At 41.4% G+C, this 25,259-nt stretch overlaps 1 protein-coding gene across 1 annotated transcript in view; it reads left to right on the forward strand.

Moving 5' to 3' along the window:
• SERINC5 (serine incorporator 5) overlaps positions 1-25,259 on the forward strand; it is a 1,123,885-nt gene that overhangs the window by 927,804 nt on the left and 170,822 nt on the right. Inside the window, exon 11 of the mRNA XM_044063720.1 lies at positions 8,103-8,253. Within this exon, the coding sequence (XP_043919655.1) occupies positions 8,103-8,253 (151 nt within the window). The remainder of the gene's footprint in view (positions 1-8,102; positions 8,254-25,259) is intronic.

Genomic DNA, 25,259 nt, shown 5'->3' on the forward strand with positions numbered 1-25,259 from the left:
AGTTGCTTGCTGGGATATTACAAGGTCAGGTAATTTCTCTGTAGGACTTTCATGACCCTTAGACCATCAACCAATCGCTTAGGTAAAAGAAATGTCTGACTTGTGTCCAGAGTTGTTACTGTAATATTCACTGTGTATTTTGAGTAGACCTAGGGAGCCAAAAGTATGCCATAGCTAATGATGCTGCAGTAACTGACATGCAAGATGTGCTTCTATTCTTGTGTTGCAGCATTCTCACATGTGGGATCCACCGCCCAGGTGACCCAAACTTCCAGCTCATACACAAAAGCTTTAGCCTGGCTGCTGTAAGGTGCATGGGATGTCACATGCAGGGAGCATAAAATGTGGGCTATAAATGTGATGTCCACATGCACAGACCTCAGAACTTCTCTGCCACAGTCGAACGTCAGCTTGCTAGTTCAGCTCTGCACTACTGACTCCGTTAAAGATGAGTACCCCATTGGGGTTTTTCTCTTAATTTTGGCTAAGCTTAGGTGGCTGTTTTATCTGTTGATTACCTGATTCCGTCCATGTCATCTAGGAAGGGAAATCTTAAGTGCAGTCTGCAAATCCCGCAGAAAGATGGCTACAACCTCTGCTTGTTCTGCTTAGGGCCGTCCCACAACTACAAAGCATGTTCCATCTGTCAGTCGTTTGTTCCTAAAACTCTACACAGCCATCTCGCAGCCCTCCAGCTATTTGTAGAAAATCAATGTTTGAGGCACCTTGCCCTTAGTATGGAATCTGAACTAGCTTTCAAGGCGGAGCTTCCTAAAAAGAAGACCAAGGTATCTAAGCCTGATACTGCACCTCTGACTAAGGACGTTCCTCCAGCTTGCGGTGTAGGGGATGAGGAATGTTTGATAGGACTGACGATGTCGGCGAGCACCTTTTTAGAAGCCTCCCTTTTTTCTCCAGCCTGCATGTCAGTGGAGGTTTCTGCAATGTCTGCCTCTGATGTCAGGGGAAACCAGGCCCATCCAAAAGGCTGCTGTTACCATCTGTCTCTGAGGATGGCACTGCTACCACTGGGTAACGTTAGACACCAGGCCTCTGCCTTCTCACCTAGAATCCAAGACTCCTTCCCCTCAAAAGGAAGCAGAAGACAAAGCATTTGTCTTCCCCTGCTGAGGATCAGCCGGACTGTAAGGTTTTTCTCAGTCCCAGTGCTTCACAGACTCCTGCCCTTCCAACCTTAAGTCCCAGGCCTGCTTCTGCTGGTCTCATACCACTTTCACAGACTCAAGAGGAAGACTTCTCTTCTGTTGAGTCCCTCACAGTTGGCTTCACCCCTGGAATACTGCTGTCTGGATGAGGATTCCTTAGAGGGGGACTCCCCACCTGAGGGCAAAACATTTGGGTAGACCATCTCCAAAATGAGAGAATATTTCAAGTGAGACTGTACCCAAATGACAGATGTACAAAAGAGGTACTACGAGCTTCTGCAGATGGAGTCCCCCTCTCCCTGTGCTACTCTTGTAATATCAGCATACTTTGCTTCCAAGACCCCGAAATCTCAGTCATCGGCCCCAAAAAGACCAGGCAGGTTCTACAAGGTCACTGATGATTTCAGTTGTCTCATTAAACCTCCCATGCAGACCCAGCTGAGATTGCTTTCTCAGCTGACAAACAATCTAAGCCAGGTGTCTAAAACCTTCACTATCAAAATAGCCTTTTTTGGCCCTTCCCCCACCAAATAAAATTCATCTGGAGCCTCAAAACCTATTTGACCCCTGAAGATTGTAATGTATAAAGTTTTATTTATAGTTATTATACTAAATGTAAAGGAACTATATTTATAAGTGCAGTTTTTAAAATCTGTCTCTATTTGTGTTCCTTTGTTGGGATTACTGAATCGCTCTGTGCGCGCGCGCGCACCTGTGTGAGGAAAATGCATGTTAACAGACACCGTGTTATTCTAGCTAGTTTTTAAGTTTATAAGAGGAATATTTAAAATCTGTTCCTATTTTTGTTCCATTGTTCCAACCCTTTATTTGTGGGTCTGTCCAGATTTCTTGTGGTAAGAGTTTGAGGTATGAGAGGTACAGAAACTTTCAGGAGATGCTGCTGCTCCAGGGGATTGCCTGTTTGCTCTCAATGTGTGTGGAATGCATGGTAACAGAAACCGTGTTGTTCCAGCAAGTTTTTAAGTTTATAAGAGCAATATTTAAAATCCGTTGCTTAGGGTTACCATCTGTCCCACTTTACGAGGGACAGTCCGTCTTTGGGCAGTTATGTCCTGCAAAAAAATTTAAAAATTGCCAACTGTTTGAGATTTTAGGACAAAATTATTTCCTATATTTTATGTAATCGTTGCATAAAACAGTTACTCTATATCTGAAACACCTAAGTGTTATAAGAAACAGAATAAGCAACTAAAATGCTACAAGAATAAGCTTTTATTTAGGCAAAAAAGGGAAGTTCTGTCCTTTGTACTGGCCATGGGTATGTTTCGGCCTGCAAAATCTGATGTTTGTACCAAAAATGTCCCACTTTGGGCATTTGAAAAGGTGGCAACCCTCCCGTTGCTTGATTGCTCTCAGTGTCTGTGTGTGTGTCTTCTGGCAGAGTAACCATTATTTTTCAAAGCTACAGGGAGCCACTGCAGAGGGGTGTAAGAGCCACATGCACCCCCTCTTCTTCCCTACTACCATCAGATAAAGACAGTAAGGTGATGGACAGGCTAGGAAAGAAATTGTACACTTCCTCAACCCTGGGCTTTAGGGCCATCAAATGCCAGAGTCGAATGGTGAAGTATGCCTTAGACCTAGACTCCCAGGCCTCCAACCTTATCTTCTCTATGCCAGATTCTCCAACTTGTTGCCTCAGAACTTTCCTTAGCAGCACAAGTCGCCAGGCATTCTATTAAATGAAGGTGTGATGCTGCAGGAGCTTCAATCTAGTCAGCTGCATCTGTTTCTGTCTTATGTAGATACTCCTGGCTCAGGCTACAACCTCTGCCAGATGATTTCAAAAACAAAACCATGGATGGCCCTCTTGACATCAAGTTCCTTTTTGGTAAGAAGTCTGCAGAACTGTTTAAAAATCTGCAAGAGAAAAAGCAAGGAACTGCAGTATCTCAAACATCTGTTTGTATCCCCAGTTCCTAAATTCCACAGGAACTGTCCGGCTAAACCAAGCTCTGTCAGAAAGGCATACGGACCCTCTTCCTCTAAGCCAAGGAAAGGTGCCAGGAAACATTCATCTCCTAGGACTAATTTTTCTCATACTACCCTTTCCAAACAAAACCTAACCATGCATCTCCCCCTTTCTGCCCCTCTCTCACTGTCTCCCCCTGTGGTAACAGATCACCTCAGCCCGCAGATTCTTTCAGTAGTGGTAAAAGGATATTTTATGACCTGGCAGGATAAACCTTCTCCAAAGGGCATCCCCCTCCAGCCAAAAAAACAAACACACCTCATACCTCAGGTCATTCAGGATTTGTTCTTACAAGGAACAATAGAGAGGGTCCCCCAGGACAAGAAGCTCAAGGTTTCTATTCCAGGCTCTTCCTGGTTCCAAAAAAGAATGGCCCATGGAGACCCATCCTTGATCTGTCTCTGGTAAATTCCTTCCTGCATGTACCTTCTTTCCGCATGCTATCTCTACAAACCCTTCTTCCATTTTTGATACCCAGTGCCTTCATGGCTACTTTGGACCTGAAGGAGGCATGTCTTCATATCTCTATCCACCCAGACTTCTGCAAATTCCTATGTTTTGCTGTGCCATCCTCGCACTTTCAATTTACTGCCTTGCTCTTTGGTTTATCTATAGCACCAAAGGTATTTAAAAAGTGTATAGCCCCACCTGTAGCCTTCTGCAGAACAAAAGGCATACAGATCTTCCCATACGTGGACGACGTCCTCATCCAGGCAGAGGAAGCAAGTACTCTACAGAGACACCTCCAATTCACCATTTCCCTCCTAGCAAGTTTGGGTTTCACAGTCACGCTGTTCAAGTTCTCCCTTACACCCTCTCAAGACTAGATTTTCTTAGGTTGCAGAATAAGGGCGGATTTGATGAAGGCTTTCCTCCCACCAGAAAAGGTCACTTCTCTGACCAGCTTTTTCCAGAACCTACTCAGTCAGCTACATTTCAGCCAGGGAATTGCTTCGGCTTCTGGGTTTGATGGCAGCCACTCTCCCCATGCTACCCCTTGCCAGACTACACATAAGAAAGTTCCAATGGTGCTTGTAGAATGTCTGGTCCCTTCTCCTCCTCCTTCTTCTCCTTCTTCTTCTTTCAGTTGCTCCCATTAGGGGTCGCCACAGTAGATCAACTGTCTCCATTTCTTCCTGTCCTCTGCATCTTTCTCTGTCACACCAACCACCTGCATATCCTCTCTCACCACATCCATAAACCTTATCTTAGGCCTTCCTCTTTTCCTGTTACCTGGCAGCTTCATTCTTAGCATCTTTTTTCCCCGATATACTCTGCATCCCTCCTCAGCACATGTCCAAACCAACGTAATCTTGCCTCTCTGGCTTTGTCTCCAAACCTTCCAACATGGGCTGACCCTCTAATATACTTATTCCTAATCCTGTCTATCCTCGTCACACCCAGTGCAAATCTTAACATCTTTAACTCTGCCACGTCAAGCTCTGACTCTTGCCTTTTTGTCAGTGCCACTGTCTCCAACCCATATAACATAGCTGATCTCACTACCCTCTTGTAGACCTTCCCTTTCACTCTTACAGGTACTCGTATGTCACAAATCACTCCTGACACTCTTCTCCATCCACTCCAGAATTAAAGTAGGTAAGAAAAGCAAAAGCATCCAGACCAACTAAATATAAACTTAACAGTTTTCCTTATGAATATGGAGAGGAGGTGAAGAAGAGATTTAAGGGATTAGATCTGGTAGGTAATGAATGAACTATGGACAAACAGATGCTTGTTTGTTGTCCAAGAGGTGGCAACACAAAATATTCCAAACAGAAGACTGAGAAAGCACAATGTCTTTCTATGGAAGATTAATAATGGTCTCAGGAAAGGAGGGAAGCAAGGGCAATGGACTTGGTGGAAAACATGTTAAACTGAATTAGAGATTCACAGAATAGCAAGAAGAGATAAGGAGGCATATTTAAGTGAGTAGTGCAAAGCAGAGAAAGGAAAATGGCAACAGGAAAGACAAGAGAACTGTTCAAGAAAGCTGATATTAAGTGAAACTTCAGGTTAAAATGAGTAAGGTAAAGCTATACAAAAAGGACACTAACACCATTGCTACATACAGTGTTACGTTTTCTAATCTGGAGCCAGATGTCCTGAGCAGTAAAGTTAAATTGGCCTTAGAATGTGTGCAGGAGGTAACAGAATTCCAGCTGAATTAAGTCTTGCAAAATGATGGTCTTGAAATGTTGACTGGAATTTGCCAATAAATGTGGAAATACAGTGGTGGCCATTGTATTGGAAAAAGTAAATTTCTTTTCCAGTCTCAAAAAGGGCAATATTAGACTGGTTAAATTATCCAGCAATTGTACTTGTTTCATATGTTGGCAGGGTATTGCTCAAGTTCATGTAAGCTGGACTCTAGCAACATATAGCACGAGAACTGCCAGATAGAGGAACTTGCTGGTTGTAGAAGAAACAGAGACACCAGAAGGCAAAGTGCCAGCATACAGATTATGCTTGCTAAGTTTCCCCCTGGGTAGCTTCTGTCAAGGCAAACAACCTCTTATTTTGCATGTTTAGATGCAGTTAAATGTATAGTTTCAAAGCACTAAGAAGTTGATTAGAAAGTGTCTCAGCTGTTTTTTGTCAAAACAGGCAACTGTATTATGAAGAAGTTTTTGTGGGAACGGCTGAGTTAATTTGTATGCTCATTGCAACCAAAATTACGTTATATTTTGACATGGACTCCCAAGAGTCATTTCTGTAGGAGCAGTACCTATTTGTTAAGTTTTTATTTGCAGTGTGGTCCTGTTCTGTACTGCTGCTGCAGTGATGTGATTATTCACATGTTTATCAAGCATTGCAAAGGAAATGTGGTCCTCCATGCTTAGAACTACTTTTGTGTTTTGCTGTAGGACATCTTAATCGTGATTGTATGCTACCTAAACTTTTTTGCATTTACATAGTTATGTTTTATCCTTTTACTGACTCAAAGGTAATGCACCCTTCTTCAGGATAGATATTTTAATTTAAGCATGGCCCAGACTCTGAGGACATTTATATGACTATGTGGACATTTTAGAGTAGCAGTCAACCTGCATGTTTTTAGAAGGTGGGTAGAAACTGGAGTTTCCTAATAGAACCCTTACAGTCACAGTGGGAACGTATAAACTCCACACAGACAGCTACCTGAGCTCATGATTGAACCCTGTAGCTGTGAGGCACAGATCTTCGCCAATGTACTACCCTGCTACCACATGAGACCATTGATCTGCTTAATTGATTGCTCAGAGTTGAATGGTATGTTTGTTTTGTTTATAGGAATGAGACTGACATCAGGATGGAGCTCACTTTGAGCTCTTAAGTTTTTTTGCCACATACTACCAACATTAGTCCTCCACCTACAAGATTCTGCCCTTTCTGTCTCAGGACACCATTATTTCTCTGCAGTCTGCTGAATGAACATCTTGAAGAAACATGATGCTTTTGGATGAGGTGTTTTTTGCTCCTCCACCCCCTCCCCCATCAGCCTAACCATCTAGCCATTCTGGCTACAGTTAACTAATTGTCGAGGTCAGCTGCTTGGGATAGAGCCTTGACTATGACTTAGATGACTGGGGTTCAGTTAGTGTCCCTAACACTGGAGAAGCAGACTGAATGTGGAAAAGGAGTGAAGGTTCTGTACCTCTTCACATTTCATGTGGAGGAAAGCTGAGGCATATGTTTGAGAACATGAGCACTCCATGTTTTCCTTGGTGGACACCAGGCAACTGGTGGTAGTGTATGTTCCAGTGGATAAATGAGGTGGTCTGGCCTACATTGCTTATAAATGTCCCTGATGGTCTCATTACATGACTCCACTTGCCCTGGTTATGCTTTCTGGACATATGTGGGGAAACATGGTGTTGCATTGATGGCTCAGTGGTGGAATTTTTGTCTCCCATGCATGAGAGTTAGGTGCATAATTTAATCAATGCAGTGTCTCATTTTCTTTGCACTGGTGGTTCTGTGATAGACTTCTACCATCCCATGCAGGAGGCCAAGGTTTAATTCCCAGCAAATGCATTTATCCATTTCTTTTTAGTTTGGTGGATTAAGGCTGTGAGCTGCTAATGAGCTTTGTCATGTAGTTCTGAATTTGGTTCCCTTAGTCTCCATTAGCTTGCTGTAGAACTCTAAGCAAGTCACTTAACTAGATAGTGTTCCTAGACCTCCAGTTAAAATATGCCTCAGCTTTGGTTAGAAACCCAGTTAAAGCATATAAATCTGTAAGTAAAACATGAAGGCTTAAGGTAACCCCCCCCCCAAAGTCCTTTGCAGATGGCAGCACCACTCCTTGTGCACTCAACTGTTGACCGTACTGGAATGAAGGGTTGTAGAGCTGTTCCGGGAAGAGTCAGTGGGTTAATAGAGTGGCCAGATGGGAAGCTGGTCAACCCCCCCCCCCCAGGGGGGGGCTCCTTCATTCCTACATTTTGCCTGTTTTTTTGATAACGTAAAAAATCTTCTCCTAAATTGTCTTATGATACAGACTTCTTTGAAGTGAGCAGTATTTATAAATCAAACTAGTTGTATTTACAGCATGTGCTTTCTCCAGCATGGTTTGAATACTGAGTCAGTCATTTTTATTTTGCTCTGTTTCAGCAAATTGGCCTGTTGCTTTATACCCACTATCTTGTACCATTTTATTACTGAATTGTCAGTTCTGCAAATATTTTGCTCCCTGTTTGCAGTGTTCCATCTCCACGAAAGTTATAGTATGATCCTCAAAACTGCTTATAAAGTAATTAAACGTGCAATTGCTTTTTATGCATATACCTTCACTTCTTCCACTGATAAGTGATTTTTACTGTACTACAAAAAAGTTTATCTCTTGGGCTGTGAGAGTTTATAATGTGTCAAACCATCAGACAGTATGCGTTTGCCTTGCTGAATAAGGTATTCTATATGTTTTGTTCATTTTTTTTTTAATCAAATGCATTTTTTTTTAGGTACTGACATGGAGGTACATAAAGAAGCTAGAGGTGGACAGGAAGTTATTTATGATGAGACTAGAGGAACTGTTTACAGCTATGCCTTTTTTCACTTTGTATTTTTTCTCGGATCTCTGTATGTCATGATGACAGTAACCAGCTGGTTTGAGTAAGTAAAGTTAAATGAGTTTGTACTGTAATGTACAGTGATATTTTGTACTTTTAGTATTAGTACATGAACAAAATTTGTTAGTGCATGAGTCTGCTGTGCCCACTAACAGTTCAATGGATGCACAGAAGTTCATTGTCAACCAATGCTGTATGTTTTTCTATGTATTTGTTTTAGTAGAGTAGGGTACTGATCTCGGTGGACCAATTTCAGGCCCAGCCAGGATGAATGCAGAAACAAGAACAAGAGAATTATCAGTAATGATAAAATTTCACGAAAACACAAGGCATCCAAGAACAAATCCAAAAACAACAGGCTGGAACCACTCGTTAAAACTGTTTAATACCTCTAACGCCTCGGTAGAGTCTTCAAGGAGTATAACACTAATAACAAAGCATTTCTTAAATACACACATCAGTAAAACCATAATCCAATTAACCAATAAAAACACAATATAATAATTAAATCAATAACTTCCAATTACAATCTAGATTAAGACCAGAAGGAGACAATGTGCCAAATTTAAGAATAAAATTAGCTTCCTTGCACAATAATTTTGTCCTATACACATTTTCTGAATAAAATTTAACCGACACTTTTTCTAAAATGGTAGCTTTCAGACTATAAGGGCTAGAATTATGGTACTGAATAAAATATTGTACAACAGGACTGTCAACTTATTTTTTTTTTAATGTTTCTGATGTGTTCCTGTAGTCTAGTATTAAACTTCCTTTACTCTCTCATATGTAAACTAAACCACATGGGTACTATACAGCATAAATAATTCCCTCAGTGTCACAATTGTAAATTTCTGAAGGATGAAAAGAGAATCTGTTAATGTAAGGAAACGTTCTAACCACATAAACGCATATACAACAGTGACCACAAGAATAAGTCCCCCTAACATCGGGAGGTATGAAGGAGTTGCAGCTGGTAAAGAAAAATTATTATGAACCAAAATGTCCCTCAAATTACTACCTCTCCTATATGATGTCTCCAAATGGGGAGAAGGAAACTTAAGTCCATAAACCTAAACAAATAATTCCAGTAATGTTTCACTAAATCCACCACAACAGAACTAAAAACATTGTAAGCAGTAACAAATATATCTTTTCATACCTTCCCTCCCTACTGAAGACGAAAAATGATGTTGACTCCTTGAATATTTTGAATATTCAATTTTTTTATTCTTAAGTTTGGCACATTGTCTCCCTCTGGTCTTAATCTAGATTGCAATTGGAAGTTATTGATTTAATTATTATGTGTGTCTTTTTATTGGTTAATTGGATTATGGTTTTATTGTTATATGCACTTAAGCAATGGTTTGTAGTTATTGGTGTTATACTTTTTGAAGGCTTTGCCGAGGTGCTAGAGGTATTAAAGTTTTCTGAGTTTTACTGAGTGGTTCCAACCTGTTGTTTTTGGATGATAATAAAATTAGTCTTGAGTGGTGCCATACAACTACTGCCATCTTGTCATTCACTGACATCATAAGCAACTACAGGGGCTCAGGCAATCTTGTTTCTTCCTTATTTCTTGACCTGTCAAAAGCTTTCATTACAGTTTCCCATCCTAAACTCATGTATAAACAGTCTCAATTTGGACTGTCCCCTTCTTCATTACTGTGTTTCAGTAGCTATTCAGCTGATAGGCTCCAGTCTGTGAAATGGCAGAACACACCCACCATACCTGCAAGTCTTCACCAGTGTACCCCAAGGCTCTGTTCTTGGTTTCCACTTCTTTAATATTTTTATCAGTAATCTCGACACCTCCATAGGTCCAGCCTCTCTTATACAGTGTGCTGATGATTCTACACTTATGTGTGCATGTAATAACTTGGCTGAACTTCTCCATATCATGCAAGAAGCTTTTTTTCTCAGTTGAGAAATGGCTCCATGATTCTCAGCTACTAATCAACCCTAAAAAAAAAAAAAAAAAAAAAAAAAAGTTGCTATTTTTTCCCCAAATCTCCCATGCCTGAGGAAACGAATTTCAAAATATTTTCTCTAAACAGAACTGAAATTGAAGTAGTCTCCCATACAAAACTTCTTGAGTGATTAGAGATGGTAACCTTAAATTAACATACACGTTCAAAACAACATAAAGACTCACAAAAAATTAGGAATGCTGTATCGGCATAACAACTTCCTTAGGAACATCACCAAATCCACTCTTGCCACTACCATCCTTCTGCCATCTCTCTTATATGGTGCACCCACTCCAACCTCCATGTTACAAATAAAAGTAAGTTGGAGGCATGCTCTAATAAGGTTGTAAAATTTGTCACCAACAAGCAATACCGCAGCCACCACTGTGTTGCCCTTAAGGCTTTGATTTGGCTTGAACTGCCTCAACACTTACGTACATACAGCTTATCACCACACACAGTGCTCACAAAGTCAATGACTCCCCTACTTTTTACTTCTATTCTCCATGCCTATCACACCCAAAAAGACTACTTGATCTAATGAACATCTTTTCAGTATATATTGCGATATCCCTTCTCTGAGCCATTGATCAAAGAGCCTCAATCCGCACCACTGGTGCTGGTTGGGAACGTTCACTGAGAAAGAAAATAGACACGCACAGTATTTTCAGATGCAGCTCTCTGCACCAAGTACAATTTCTCCTAAGAGCACACAGGGATGCACACTCCAGTCCTGGAGCTTGACTTCCACTTCAGGCCCCAAATAAGAATCCACACTGACCACCTCAGAATTGAGTCCTCAGTCTGGTGTCCCAAACCATGTCCTCCACCACCCTCTGTGTGAAGTCAGTGCTCTGTGTCCCTGTTCCAAGTATGTGACACACACACACACACACACTTTGAAATTTGATTTTCATATACACACACACACACACACACACACACACACACACACACACACACACACACACACACACACACACACACACACACCCCTGGGAAAGGCTGGCACAGATTTACCCGCCATGCCACCTCCACCCAGACTATAAGGTAGATATTGGCACCAGAACACCCCAAAGCCAGCTACTCTAAGGCTGTTACCAGGGTACCCAGTTATACTCAGTAAAGTTACTATTTATACAAATAGTAGCATTTCCAAGTAACAAGACTTTCAAGGAAAATGAAGCTACAGTGTCACTGAATAAATGCAAGTGCTCTCAAAGATTAAAGTATTGTCTAAACAACCAGCCACAATGAAAGGTTTAGATATATTTAATAAAAAAAAATGACAATACTTAATATATATTCACAGTAAACACCAGAGTTTCAATTCACAAGAAATATAAAAACAACATAGATGTAAAGATTCAGGCAGGTACAGAAGAACAATATAAAACTAATCTCACTATATTTTCAAAACTGACTGAAGAATTACTGTTCCCTACTTACTTGCTAGAGCAAGGCAAGATGAAATGGATGAGTGTCTGTTGTCAGTTTCAGTAAGAGTGCTTAGTGCTTCTGTCACATATCTCACTAGTATCTAAATACAATTTTAGTGTTGGCTGCAGAATGACATCACATCTAGTCACCTGACTCTCTGTTCTCGCACTACCCCCTCACTAGCAACTGAGCCAGGATTTGGCACAAATGTTTCACAATACAAACCTAGAACTTTAGCTAAAGGTTTAATATAGCATCTGGAAGCTATAAAACCATTCCCACACTTCTACCCTTCCTGCAGAAAGGCTTTTTGTAGACATTTTGTCTGCAGTCAGACCTATGAGATAGAATCTTTAATTTCAAGCTAATTTTCTTAAGGTTAGCTGGGCTGAGCCTAACCCTTTCCCTTTCATTATCCTCTGTTAAAATCTATACATTTCAGCAGTTAAAGCAGTACAGCCTGACATACATGTCTATTTCATTTCTGTCCAGCAGGACCCACTGTTGATACATTTTTTTTTAACACAAGCAGCTTTACAGATACATTTTTAATACAAGCATCTGTACAAATCAGTTTGATATTCAAATGACATACAATTCTTTTCAAAACTCCAGCTAGCTATGCTGGCATATGTTACACTTGCACTGCGCTACTCTGTCTGGCACAGCTGGCACTGTTTGACATCATCACATGTGTAAACCCTAGAAATCCATTAGCCAAGTTCTCTACTCGTACTTTGTCATTAAGATTAGAATTATGTCCCTTTGTAAAGTAGATTTACCTTGAACCTCTCCAACGTCAAACTACTGCTATGAACCTATGAACTACTAGAAGACTACCTAATCTAAACCTGGGTCTGCTGCTGCACTATTCCAAGCTGAACTAGTCTCTCACTCTTTTCACCAGTAGCATATTTTGCGTTCGGAGAGAATGAATTAATAAAATCTGTTCCATAGACAAAGATATATATTTTACCTAGGTTTTATTATCTAGTCTTCTCTGTTCCAAAGTGTGTGCTCAGTCCGTTTAATACGACCTGTGCAAACTTCAACTTGTAAATACTCTGTTGACAAAATTCTTTTTCAGCTTGTTGTAGCTGTCCAATTATTTGCAGTATGTATAGGTTCACACTGTATAAACTGAAGCTAAATTTTTACTTAATGTTATTCTTCTGTATCAGGTTTTGCAGTAACTTTATTTATCTGTAAACATTAATCTCCAAAAGTCCAAACGGTCACCAAAAAGACAAAATGCACCATAAGGAGAGTACGAACTGCTTCTTATCCAAATCTAACTGGTAAAATCCATGAACCAATTGAAAAATAATTCCAGTGCAGGTTAAGTGCTTTCATCTGGGAATCTCCAAAACATCATCAGAACAGTAAATTGCCTACACACCATGCTTTTAAATTAGTATCAGCCAATCAAATATACCCCCTGTACTCATATCTGGTAACTAATTCACATAAAAATAATTAAATAAAAGCCAAACATTAATAAAAGGAACATCCATTTTAATTGTTTCTTTTTAAAAACGCACATAAATGTGTATTAAAACCATATTCATAGGTAGGTACTAGGCTATTAGCCCTAGGGCCTGTATAAGCCTAGCCACAAAGGTACCCTGGCTTTCGCCACCCAAGAAAATGATATTCCTGTGCCCCAGTCAAGCAGAGCCACCGAGGTGATCCCCAGGGGGGAATTCCCTATTTCCCATCCAATCATCAGGATTTTTCTTGAAGAGTACTAATGAAGAGCTTTGCTTGATATAGATAGGTAGTTTGTTCCAGGGTACGGGAAGTCTCTGGGACAGGAATCTATCCCTCCAGCATGTTCTGTTTAATGTGGTGACAAGGTTTAGGTCCCTAGAGCGTGTAGCTCAGAGAGATTGGGATTTCTTTAAATGGAGGGCTTCCAACAGCTCTGGGTTTGACATAGCTTTGTATGTTAGGCAGAGATTCCCTCTGAGTAGGCGATATGCGACAAAGTAAAGCTGGAGTTTTTTGAGACTGTCTGCGTAGACCATCTGTTTGAGGCCGGTAATCCTCTTTGTGAGTATTTCTACAGCCTTTCCAATTGTTGTCGATGTCTTGTGAAGTGCATACCAAAAGGGGCATTGTACTCTATAATGGGTCTAATGAGTGATGAGTAGAGGGGAACAATGACCTCTTTTTTTCCTGGATGAGAAACCTTTTGTGATGAGGTGTGCCACATAGAAGGATTTCCTGACTACTGTGACGATGTGATTATCAAAGGAGAGACTACTGTCCACCTGTGTCCCAAGGTCTCTTAATCACACTTTCGGGGTTAAGTAGACTACCACCTATGTGGTAGCTCATGGGTACAGATTGTTTACCAAAGGGGATGACAGTGCACTTTTTGGCATTAAGCTTGAGGCCATGGCTTTGACACCAGGCATCTGTCTCAGTGAGGCCCTTTTGTAGGATGTCCACATCATTAGGAGTTTAGATTATGGCTCCTAGTTTGCAGTCATCTGCGAACTTCGTTAGCCAACGACCTTCTGTGTTAGTTTGTACTTCAGAAAAGTAGATACCAAACAGGAGAGGACCCAGGACAGAACCCTGTGGTACTCCACTTGTCACTGGTCTGACGTCTGATTTGGAGTCTGCTACTTTCACAGTGTGGGTTCTGTCAATGAGCCAGTTGGCAACCCATCTTTTGACATACGGATTTATACCTAGTTTAGTGAGTTTATCTATAATTCCAGAGTGGGAGATGGTGTCAAAAGCCTTGGCGAGATCTAGATATTCTGTGTGAACCATCTTACCCACGTCTATGGCTTTGGTAATTGCTTCGCAGAAGTCTATCTGGTTTAGGAGACATGATCTGCCTTTTACTAACCCAAACTGGGTGGGGTCCAGAGTTTGGAGATTACCAATGTGTTTGTTTATAAGTTCCATGGCCTTACAGACCAGGCTCGTTAGGCTAATAGGGAGGTGGTTCCCAGGGTCCATGGTGGCTCCCCCTTTGAGGTGAGGCTATGATCAAACATGGTGCTTAGGTGGGATGCCAGTTCATTCTGTAGTTCATGTAGAACGCAGTCCGGAATGTTGTCAGGTCCAATGGATGCTGTGTTCTTGACTTTGTAGAGTGTGTTTTTTACCTGTACAGCCATGATGACAGGAACTTTGCATTCTTCCGGTATAGAGATGGGCCCTTTAGGTGGTGAGAGTGGGTTAAAATTAGCACTGAACCGATCTGCCAGGATGTTGGCGATATCAGTTGGTTCTGTATATTGAGTGCCATTGTGCTGTAACGCAGAGCAGATCTGAGTGTTGCCATTGAGATTCTTGACATAGTTATAGAATGCTTTGTGGTTGTCTTTAGAATCAGTGGCAATTTTGTTTTCATAACTAGCTTTGGAGGATTTTATGAAGGATCTCAGTTTCTTACTGAGGCTGACCAGGGAGTTCCTCCAATCATGGGATTTTACTCTTTTTTTTTTTTTTTTTTTTTTTTTTTTACAGCAGTTTCTTTCTTCTGTTGTAGAGTTTGTTTATGGCAGGAGACCACCAGACTGGCTTCCTTTTTTTGGAGGATAGCATCTTGGTTCTGTTAGGGATAGCACGGTCCATGCAGTCATGTAAGTGCTTATAAAGTGCATTTGTGTAGGATTCAGCAGTCGTACGTCTGTTGTCTGTCTGCATGGGTGTTGTGAAGTTTGCTACTTCTGTCTTAAAAAGCGTGAAGTTGGCTTTGGAGAAATTTTTTATGCTGGTTTCCCTAATGAGGGGTGGGGGCGGGATGTTGATGTCTAGGGTGATTAGCTTGTGCTCGGATCTGACCAACGAGGAATTGACCTCTGGTGTGAAACACCGGTCTCCCATGTTGGTAATAACCAGGTCTAGGATATTGCTGCCCCTGGTGGGAGTGTGGATAAGTTGATCCAAGGCATTGGAATTTATGAATTCCAGAAAACGTTGAGTAAAAGAGTTGGTACATGAGTAGTTTTCCCAGTTAATGGTGGGGTAGTTGAAATCTCCCATTATTAGGGTGTTGGGTTGTACCCTAATATTTTCCCGTGTATCAAGAAATGAGGAGTGGGAATCTTAGGGCATGGTGGTGGATATGTAGCATGTTACAGTTTGGATTGTGGTCTTGCCCAGAGTTAGTTGCACTTGGATAATCTCTCGGATGCATTATCCTGAGCAGCTAGCCTGGAGGTGTGAATATCCTTACTGAATATTGACACGCCTCCGCCTTTAGTGTTTCGGTCCAGGTTAGGTGGTCGAAAGGTGTGGTATAAATTATAGCCTGGTAATGCAGGGGTTGTCTCTGGGGCCTTGAAACAGGTCTCTGTCACTGCACAGATGTTGATGTTCTCCATTTTAGAGTGCCTCGAGTGAATAAATTTTGAGGTTTAGACTGAATTGCATTCCCCTCGGATTTTGCTTTCTTGTACCTGTTATGGTGGTGAATTTGTCATTTGAACCTTGCCTAAAAAAGGCACTACAGGGGTGGCAAGAGCCTTAGCCAGTATCTGGAATCCCAAGGGTGACAGGTGCAGGCCATCTCTGGCAAAGCATCATGGTCTGTCGATCATGTCATCCCAGGCAGACAGATACTTGATCCCCTTAGAATGACACCAGAAGCTTAGCCAATTGTTGAAGTTGATCATTTTGTCCTTGTACTGTGGTATCATTCTGAGTGATGGCAGGATGCTACTCAGGGCTAGGGTCATACCTGCCTGGGCTACAGGATCGGAGAGCTCCTCCACGTCTCTTTTCATGTAATCTGGGGAGGTACGTCTCGGGTCATTCACACCAACATGGACAATGACAGAGTCATATTTGTACTTGTGGATTGACCTGAGTGCATGCATTATGTGGCAAATCCTGGCAGCTGACAGTAGCTTTCTGCTTGTTTAGCCTGGTGAGTGGAACATAAGCGTGCCTGACTATAGAGTAACCTATGAGAGTCTTTGGTATTATTCCAGAAAATATGTAAAATAATTCAGTCAGGCAAAATTAAGATAATGCAGAACTCTGAAAGGTTAAAATGCCAAGAAATATACTTATCAATATTAGTTCACCCCGACAAGTTCAAACCTTTTCTTAACATAGAACAGAATTGCAAAATAGATATAGTATTTCTTTCAAGTAAAAACAATAAAAAAATCAGCATTTTATGTCAGTAGTTTAATGTGATTTGTTTTGTGATAATAAAAGACTGTCTCTTATTGGAAAATAAACCAAGACCCATTATAACTTAGCTGCCCTAATCATTTCATTCAACCCCATGGGTTTGGCAGCATCCATGGTGGTGCTGAGGTAGCATTGTCACCTCACAGTAAGACGCTGACTGTTTCGACTTTCAGCTAGAGCGTCTTCTGCGTGGAGACATGCATGAATGGGCGTACCTTCGTTGAAAGTTGTGCGTTAGGGCTGGCAACTCAGCATGTAAAAATCAACTGCCAATCATTAGCAGACCGGAGTTCCACTGTGGCGACCCCTAACCTGGAAAAGCCGAAAGACACGACAACAACAACTCATATTCCAGCCTAACTTCCCACTGTCCCCACCCCCTAGGGTCATGTACAACTTGTTCCAGTATAAAAATACGTATTTATTTACTGTTTTGACATTTTCTGTGGTGTCTAAATAGTGCATTGGTGGTGTTCTCATGAGAGATATCATACAAATGTTAGTAAACCCGCTTCCTCATTGTCCTCAGTTTTTTCTACATAAAAACTTAAACAAGCCTCACATGTGGCCAAGTAAACCACCCCTCTACTGTTGCAGTTAAAGTAACCTTTTGGTTTCAAGTGTATACCTGTATCTTTCAAAAAAGTATCTTCCCTATCTACCATAAATTTACATTGGTTACAAAAACCACATTTGCAAGTTCCAACTTTTCTGGTATTGTTAAATTGTTTCCTTGTATTAGTATATCTTTCAAACATCTCCTTCAAATTCATATCCCTTCTCCTAATAGCCACCCGGGGTCTCAGTAATCTGATTGATCTCTGGATTTACTGTCAAGACACCCCAATATTTTTTAATAATGTTTTCCACATCCAGTGAAGAAGGAGAAAATGTGTGTATGAAACCTAAGTTGTAACTTTCATCTACAGCAGTCCATATTGTTTCCTCGGTGTCCCTTTCACCCAACAGCGGATAGTACTTCTGTTCTCTTTCCATGCTTACCTCCCAAGTTAATTTATCACTCAGGGTAATGGGATAACCTCTTTGTTCAAATAATTCCTTTATAAATGTAGTTTCTTCAACAAAGGTTTTAGATTCACTACACATCTTTGACATCTTAATTAATTGTTCTTTTTCAATTCCTTTATTTTGAAAGTATGGATGCCCACTATTGAAATGTATGTATGAATTAGAGAAGGTGTCCTTCCAGAATATCTTAGACTGAAACCTGTTTTCAGTAGGGTCTTTGTAAATACAAACATCTAAATAATTAATATCTCTGAACTAGTATGGTTTTAATACACATTTATGTGTGTTTTTAAAAAGAAACTATGCAAAATGGATGTTCCTTTTATTAATGTTTGGCTTTTAATTAATTGTTTTGTATGTAAATTAGTTACAGGATATGAGTATAGGGGGTATATTTGATTGGCTGATGCTAATTTAAAAGCATGGTGTATAGGAAATTCACTATTCTGATGAAGTTTGGGAGATTCCCAGGCATAAGCACTTAACCTGTATTGGAATAATTTTTTACTTGGTTCATGGATTTTTTTAGTTGGATTTGGATTAATAGCAGTTCATACTCTCTCTGTGGTGCATTTATCTGTAACCATTCTATGTCAATGTGGAGCTTTTCTCCCTGAGCCTCTGCTGAAAATGGGATATTATTCTAGTCGTACAAAAGTAAATAAAATGAGTCCCATAGTGTATGATACTTTGGTTTCAACTCTCCAGTGCATTCTTGTATACCACCATTGTTTCTAAGTTCAGTACTTGGTCATCTGCAACTCTTTCTGTAAAGAATCTCTTCTGCACATCACCGTTGCACGCTGTCCTTTGTTTTCATGTTACCGCTTCTTGTATGTTGTCTTCTGGAACATAACTTGTCCCAGCTCTGTAACTTCAGTCTACCACACCATTCTAATCTCATATGAGAGGTGCAGTCCTTTGCAAAACCAAATGGGAGGGCTTTTATGTGGTTCTCGTCACTTGGACCACTTTGTCAGGAGCATAATTGTGCTGTTTGCTAAAAGAAAAGAATGTGGGGCAGTCTGTCTCATTATGATGCTTTAAGAAAGGCCTTTCATAATAAAATAAATTTTTCACCTGTTGTGGTCCACTGCCATTGCCACTGCATCTGCTTGCACAGTGCATGAGAGAAATTCGTGACATGGTTATATTAGTAAATTAACAAAGATGGTAAGTCTGATGTAACTGACACGCAGAGTTGGTGTATTGAACTTCATGAATAGGAGAGTTGTCCAGTCCACAAATAAAATATTTCCAGCCATAGCTGGGAAGACAAAATGCTAGATTAAAACAGAAGTGGTTCCAGCAGATATAACGGGGTTCCTATCAGCATTTTGAATGCTGAAAACATCGAAGTTAATTTCATCAAACTGAAATGTTCGAAATCTCAGAAGAGCGAACTGACGGAACATCAATTTCTTTCCCAAGGAAAGAAATCGGTGGGCCGTCATCAGAGTTTGCTATTTCCCCCACTGTGGTGCTGTCTCGGAGTTGGTATATTTAAGTAGGGGGATGTGGGGGGGCACAGCCCCCCACGTTGGAGGTGTGGGGGGCAAAGCCTCCCTCTTCTGTCAGTATTTAAATTATTTAACTTTTTTTTTTTTTTTTTTTTGCACGGAACATCGATTTCTTTCCTGGGGAAAGAAATCGATGTTCCATCAGTTCCATCAGTTCACTCTTTTGAGATTTCTAACATTTCAGTTTGATGAAATTAACTTCTGCGTTTTCAGCGTTAGACCCGATATAATGTACTATTCAGCATATTCTTTGAAAAGAATTGGTTCTTTGCCAGACGTGAAAAATGACAAAGCAAGAATCTCTGAATGTACTTGTTTGTTTATATTTTGCTGACCAGCTTAGTCAGAGTAGGCCAGAAGCCTCTTTTTAGGGGAGAATGGAGGTTGTATGCATACTAACTAGAGGAAATTTGAACAGGACACAGGGGAACTCTCTCTTCTCTTTTCAGTAATTGCTGTAGGATCTTTTACATCACCTGAGCTACCACCAGCTCTGGCAAATGGAACCTTGGTTTAAAGTATCATTCAAATGTGGGAGTCTCAAGAGCACAGCACTCCCTTATGTTGCACTGCAGTGTCAGTAATAAAAATGAATAAATACCCAGTCACTTGAATTAACTTAAGTCACTATTGCATTAACATCTTTGTTAATGAGAATCAAAGTAATACAGTTAAATGTGAAATTTTGTTTATACGGTTATCATTTAAATGTATTGATGGGCTGATTAGTGGACCCTTTGAAGCCATGACCTAGGCTTGAGGCAGTATAATAACAGCAGAGTATTGCAAAGGAATGGGTAAAATTCTATCGGATGCAAGTATTAAATATAGGTTTTCTTATCCTGTATGTACAAAGTGAAATAATTACAAGCTGTGTACAGTAAGCTCTGTTTACCAGAACTCAAGCAACCAGAACTCAAGCAACCAGGAAAACAAATCAAAGAAACACAGTACACTTTTCATGTGTTGCACTTGGTTTTCCCCCCTGCAGAAACATACCTTTACATTTTGAGTTTGAGTTTTAAAAAGGAGGCTAGGAATAAATTTCCTCTCTCCCCCAACCTAAGAACAAGTCAAACCAAACAATTAGTGTAGGGTACAATATTAGTCAGGCCTATTTTTAATAGTAACTCTCAAGCAACTAGAAACTACAGTTGTCCAGCATCTTCCAATTTCCATGGGTGCCGGTTAACTTAGAGTTTACTATACATATGTATAGTGCAGAGAATTAAGGTTTTGAGCTGTTAATTAACTTGTATTCTGAGTTTGATTTTTTTAATCATCGTTTGCATGTTTTCTGATTTCTGATGTATGGGAAGAGAATTCCAAAATGCTATGACAAGGCTGTGAAAAGCAGATTCTGTATAGACCGTTTCAAAGAGGAGTCTGCAAAGTATCAGTGAACCTGCATCAGGAGTGCAAAGCATATAATGGTGGGAAGAGTAGCATAATTTACAAGCAAGTTTAGATCATAAGTTCGTAGGTTCATAGGTGTGTTCTAGGCTAATGGCCATGGAGGCTTTACAAGCCTAGCCCATAGAAGTGCCCTGGCATCGTGCCACCCATTAGCTCCCAGTGCCTCTATCAAATAGAGCCACTGCAGTGATCCCTGGGGTGAACTTTCTATTTCCCATCCACTCATCAAGATTCCTCTTGGACCAGTGAGGTGCTCTGCTTGACATATATGGGAAGTCTATTCCAGAGCATAAGCAGTCTCTGGGTTATGAACCTGTCCTTCCAACATGTTCTGTTGATTGTAGTAATGAGGTTGAGGTCTCTGGAGCATGTGGTGTGGAGGGACTTGGATTTCTTTGTAAACGTAGCATCTCTAACAGAGCTGGGTCAGACATGGCTTTGTAAGTCCAGCAGAGATTCCCTCTTATGAGACAGAGAATAGCTGGAGTTTTTTTGAGTCTGTCCATGTAGGGCATATGTTTATGGCCCAGGATCCTCTTTGTGATATACTTTTGTGGCCTTTCTAGCTGTTGCATGTGTGTAGTGAGGTACATGCCAAATGAGGCATTATACTCGATGATTGGCCTAATAAGGGAAGAGTAGAGAGAGATGATGACCTCTTTCTTCCTGGATGCAAAACCCTTGGTAATGAGATGTGCCACATAGAAGGACCTTCTGACCACAGTGGCGATGTGGTCGGAGAGGTTGCTGTCAACCTGTGTCCCTAGATCTCTTATAACGCCTTCAGTGTTCAGTGGGCTCCCATCGATGTGGTAATTAGTGGGAATGGAGTTTTTCCCAAAGGGGATGGCGACACATTTTTTGGCATTAAGCTTAAGGCCATGGTTTCGACACCAGTCATTGGTCTCACTGAGGCCTTTCTGTAGGATGTGTACATCACTTGGGGAGTTAGTAATGGCTCCCAGCTTGCAGTCATCTGCGAACTTGGTCAGCTAGAGTCCCTCTGTGTTGGCCTGGACTTCTGAGAAGTAGATGCCAAACAGGAGAGGACCCAGGACCAATCCCTGTGGGACTTCACTCGTGACTGGTAAACAGTCTGACTTGGAGTCTGCTACTTTCACACTGTGGGTTCTATTTGTGAAGCAGTTTGCAACCCACCTAGTGATATATGGGTTGATGCCTAGTTTGTTGAGTTTATCGATATTTCCTGAGTGGGGAATGGTATCAAAGGCCTTGGCCAGATCAAAGTAGGCTGTATGAACTGCCTTGTCCTCATGCACAGCTCTGGTGACTGACCCGAAGTCAACCAGGTTGAGCAGGCATGATTTACCTTTCATAAAACCAAATTGGGATCTAGAGTTTGGAGATTCCCTATAGCCTTGTTAATTAGGTCCATGATGATGCGGTCCATAGCCTTACGTATCAGACTCGTCCGGCTAATGAGGCGATGATTCACAGGGTCAATAGTCATCCCCCCTTTATGGAGAGGGATGACTGTAGCAGTGTGCCATTTGGTAGGGGCAAAGCCTGAGGTGAGGCTGTGATTGAACAGGGCACACAGATGTGGTGCCAGTTCATTTTTTAGTTCATGTAGAACATATCCAAGGATATTGTTTGGTCCCATGGAAGCTGTATTTCTGGCCTTGGACAAAGCAGCTTTTAACCTGTGCTGCAGTACTGCTGGGTGCCGGGCATTCCTCTGGTATTGTAATTGGTCCTTTGGGGGGCGTAAAGTTGGCACTGAATCTGTCAGCCAGTATGTTGGCAGTATCTGTTGGCTCAGTATAGGAGGTACCATTGTGCAGTAACTCAGAGCAAACCTGGGTATTGCAGTGGCGATACTCGATAAAACTATAGAAGGCTTTGTGTTTGTTTTTAGTGTCTGCCACAATTCTGCCTTCATAGCTGGCTTTAGAGGTTTTGATGAGGGATCTCAACTTTTCTTCCTTCTGTTGTACAGTTTATTAATGGCAGGGGACCACCACATTGGCTTCCTTTTTTTGTAGGGGAGTGTCTTGGTTCTGTTCTATATGGCCGTTTCCATACATTTATGTATGTATTCGTATAGTGCATTGGTGTATGATTCGGCAGTCGTGCATCTTTTTTCTATTGACATGGGTGCTGTGGAGTTAGACACCTCTGTTTTTAGGAGCCCAAATTCAGCTTTGGAGAAGTTTATCATGGTGGTTACCTTTGCAGGGGATGTGGGTGAGATGTGGATTTCCCTGGTGATTAGTCTGTGGTCGGATCTAAAGAGGGAGGAATTGATTATTGGTGTACAGCAACGGTTGCCCATGTTGGTAATAACCAGGTCAAGGATGTTGCTTCCTGTAGTGGGGGTAAGAATGAGCTGGTCCAGGGCATTGGAATTGATGAATTACAGGAAGTGTTGGGCCACTGTATTGGTGCACGAGTAGTTTTCCCAGTTGCTGGAGGAGTAGTTGAAGTCACCTAGTATGAGAGTGTTGGGTTGGACCCTAATAGTTTCCAGGGTGCTTAGGAACGTGGAGTGAGAGTCTTGGGACATGGTTGGGGACCTATAGCAGGCTACGGACCGAATCACCATCTTACCCAATGTTAGTTGTACTTGAAGCATCTCAGATATGTTATGCTGGGCTACTAGTCTGGAGGTGTGCATATCCTTTATGAATATGGATACACCACAACCTTTGGAGCTTCGGTCCATGCTCTGGGGCCGAAAGGTGTGGAATGAGTTATAGCCTGGTAGAGCAGGGGTGCTTTCTGCTGCTTTAAACCAGGTCTCCATTACAGCACAAATGTCGATGTTCTCCATTTTGAGGAGTGCTTCGAGCAAGTGTATCTTGAGATTTAGACATCTAGCGTTGAGCAGCATGACCCTCAGATTGCATTTATTTGTAGCTGTTATGGTGGAACATCACCTAAAGAAGGTACTATAGGGGTGGCAAGACACTTAGAATCCTGAAACCCAGGGGTGACAGATGCAGGCCATCTCTGACAAACCGTCAGGGTCTGTCAGTCATGTCATCCCAAGCAGACTGATACTGGATCCTCTTAGAATGACACCAGAAACTTAGCCAGTTGTTGAAGTCAATCATTTTCTGCTTGTAAATATGAAATTGCTTAAGAATTGTGGTAGTACAACGAAAGCTGGACTTTGTATTTGAGATTGTCCTTAGGGATGTATTTCCATATCACTGTTGAAGTTTTCTTTACAATAGAGATTCACTGCCAAGGGCAGCCCGAGCAGTATACCAAAGCCTTTTGGTTGCAAAGTGTACGCTGTACATCACATGTATGCTCTCTGCGCATGGTGTAGGGCATAAAGTTTACATCTGGATATACCATGCTCAGGATTTCTTTGCCGCCAGTCTGAACTCCCATCTTCAATCATCGCTCTGAATGCCTAGTCATGTAATAGTTCTACCACTTTCAGATAAATGCCTCATTGGGGTTTTTGATTTTATTTATCTTGCATTTGCCTTGTAATCTGGTTGTTGGGTTTCTTTTCATACAGAAAGGGGAGATACCAGTGTGGGAGACAGATTCTCCATAAAGATTGTCACAAGTAGTGTTCTGTTTAGGTACTTCACACGACCATACTTACGAGATTTGTCAGTCCTTTGTCCATAAGACAGAGCAATCGGCTTTTTTCCCCAAGTACTTTATCTTGAAAACCAGTGACTTAAATTGTTGGCTAGTGGAAGGATCTTCCCAACCTGAGGACCATCTGGTAACCAAGAAAAAGACCAGGAAATTTAGGTCTGATTCTTCGGCTGTACCTGTTCAGCCTCCATCAGATGTCTCTCTTGAGGCTGGTGAAAGCCCCAAGGGGCAACCATTTTCTTTCTCTGATTCCTTTGCCATGACCACTTCGGAGGCTGGCATAGACTCGATATTACATGTCTCCATGGAGGTTTTGCAGCCACCCACCTCGGATGAACAGGGGGAACTGTGGATGGTTATTACTGAAGAGCCTAGGGGTGTTCTTCAGATTTTAGTTAGGGATAAAGTCCCAACTACCATTATTGAGTGCTTTCAGGGGTCACAGCCTCCAAAATTTTTCAAGGCTAATGTGCCACTCAAAAATAATCAGAAAACTAAACCTATTTCGCCTACTCCCAAAGATCCCCTGAGCAAATGGCAGAAGTTAACTCAAGGCTTGTTTAATGCCCTTATGGCAATCAAGCCTCCACAGAGTGTTTCTGTTCGTGCTGCCCCCTGGTTTTCTACCCCTCTTAAGCGGCTTAGGGAGCAGGATTCTTCTGAGGAGGAGTGTCTGACTTATGCCTCCCTGATTCTTTCTTCACTTGACTGTGGTTCTGAGGAAGAAGAGTCTATCAGTCCTGACTCTCCTTTTGAGGGACTTCATTTGGTGATGCTCTTTCCAGAATGATGGAATTTTTCAAATATGACTGTGCTCAGGTTTCTGATGTTCAGAAGAGGTACTATGAGCTTTTGCAAATGAAGTCTCCTAGGCCCTCCGCTATTCCTCTGGTTCTTGCTGCCTTACTGGATGCTTTTTCTAC

This window comes from Protopterus annectens, chromosome 2.part2, assembly GCF_019279795.1.
Source record: "Protopterus annectens isolate FY-2018-M chromosome 2.part2, PAN1.0, whole genome shotgun sequence".
Taxonomy (NCBI): Eukaryota; Metazoa; Chordata; order Ceratodontiformes; family Protopteridae; genus Protopterus; species Protopterus annectens.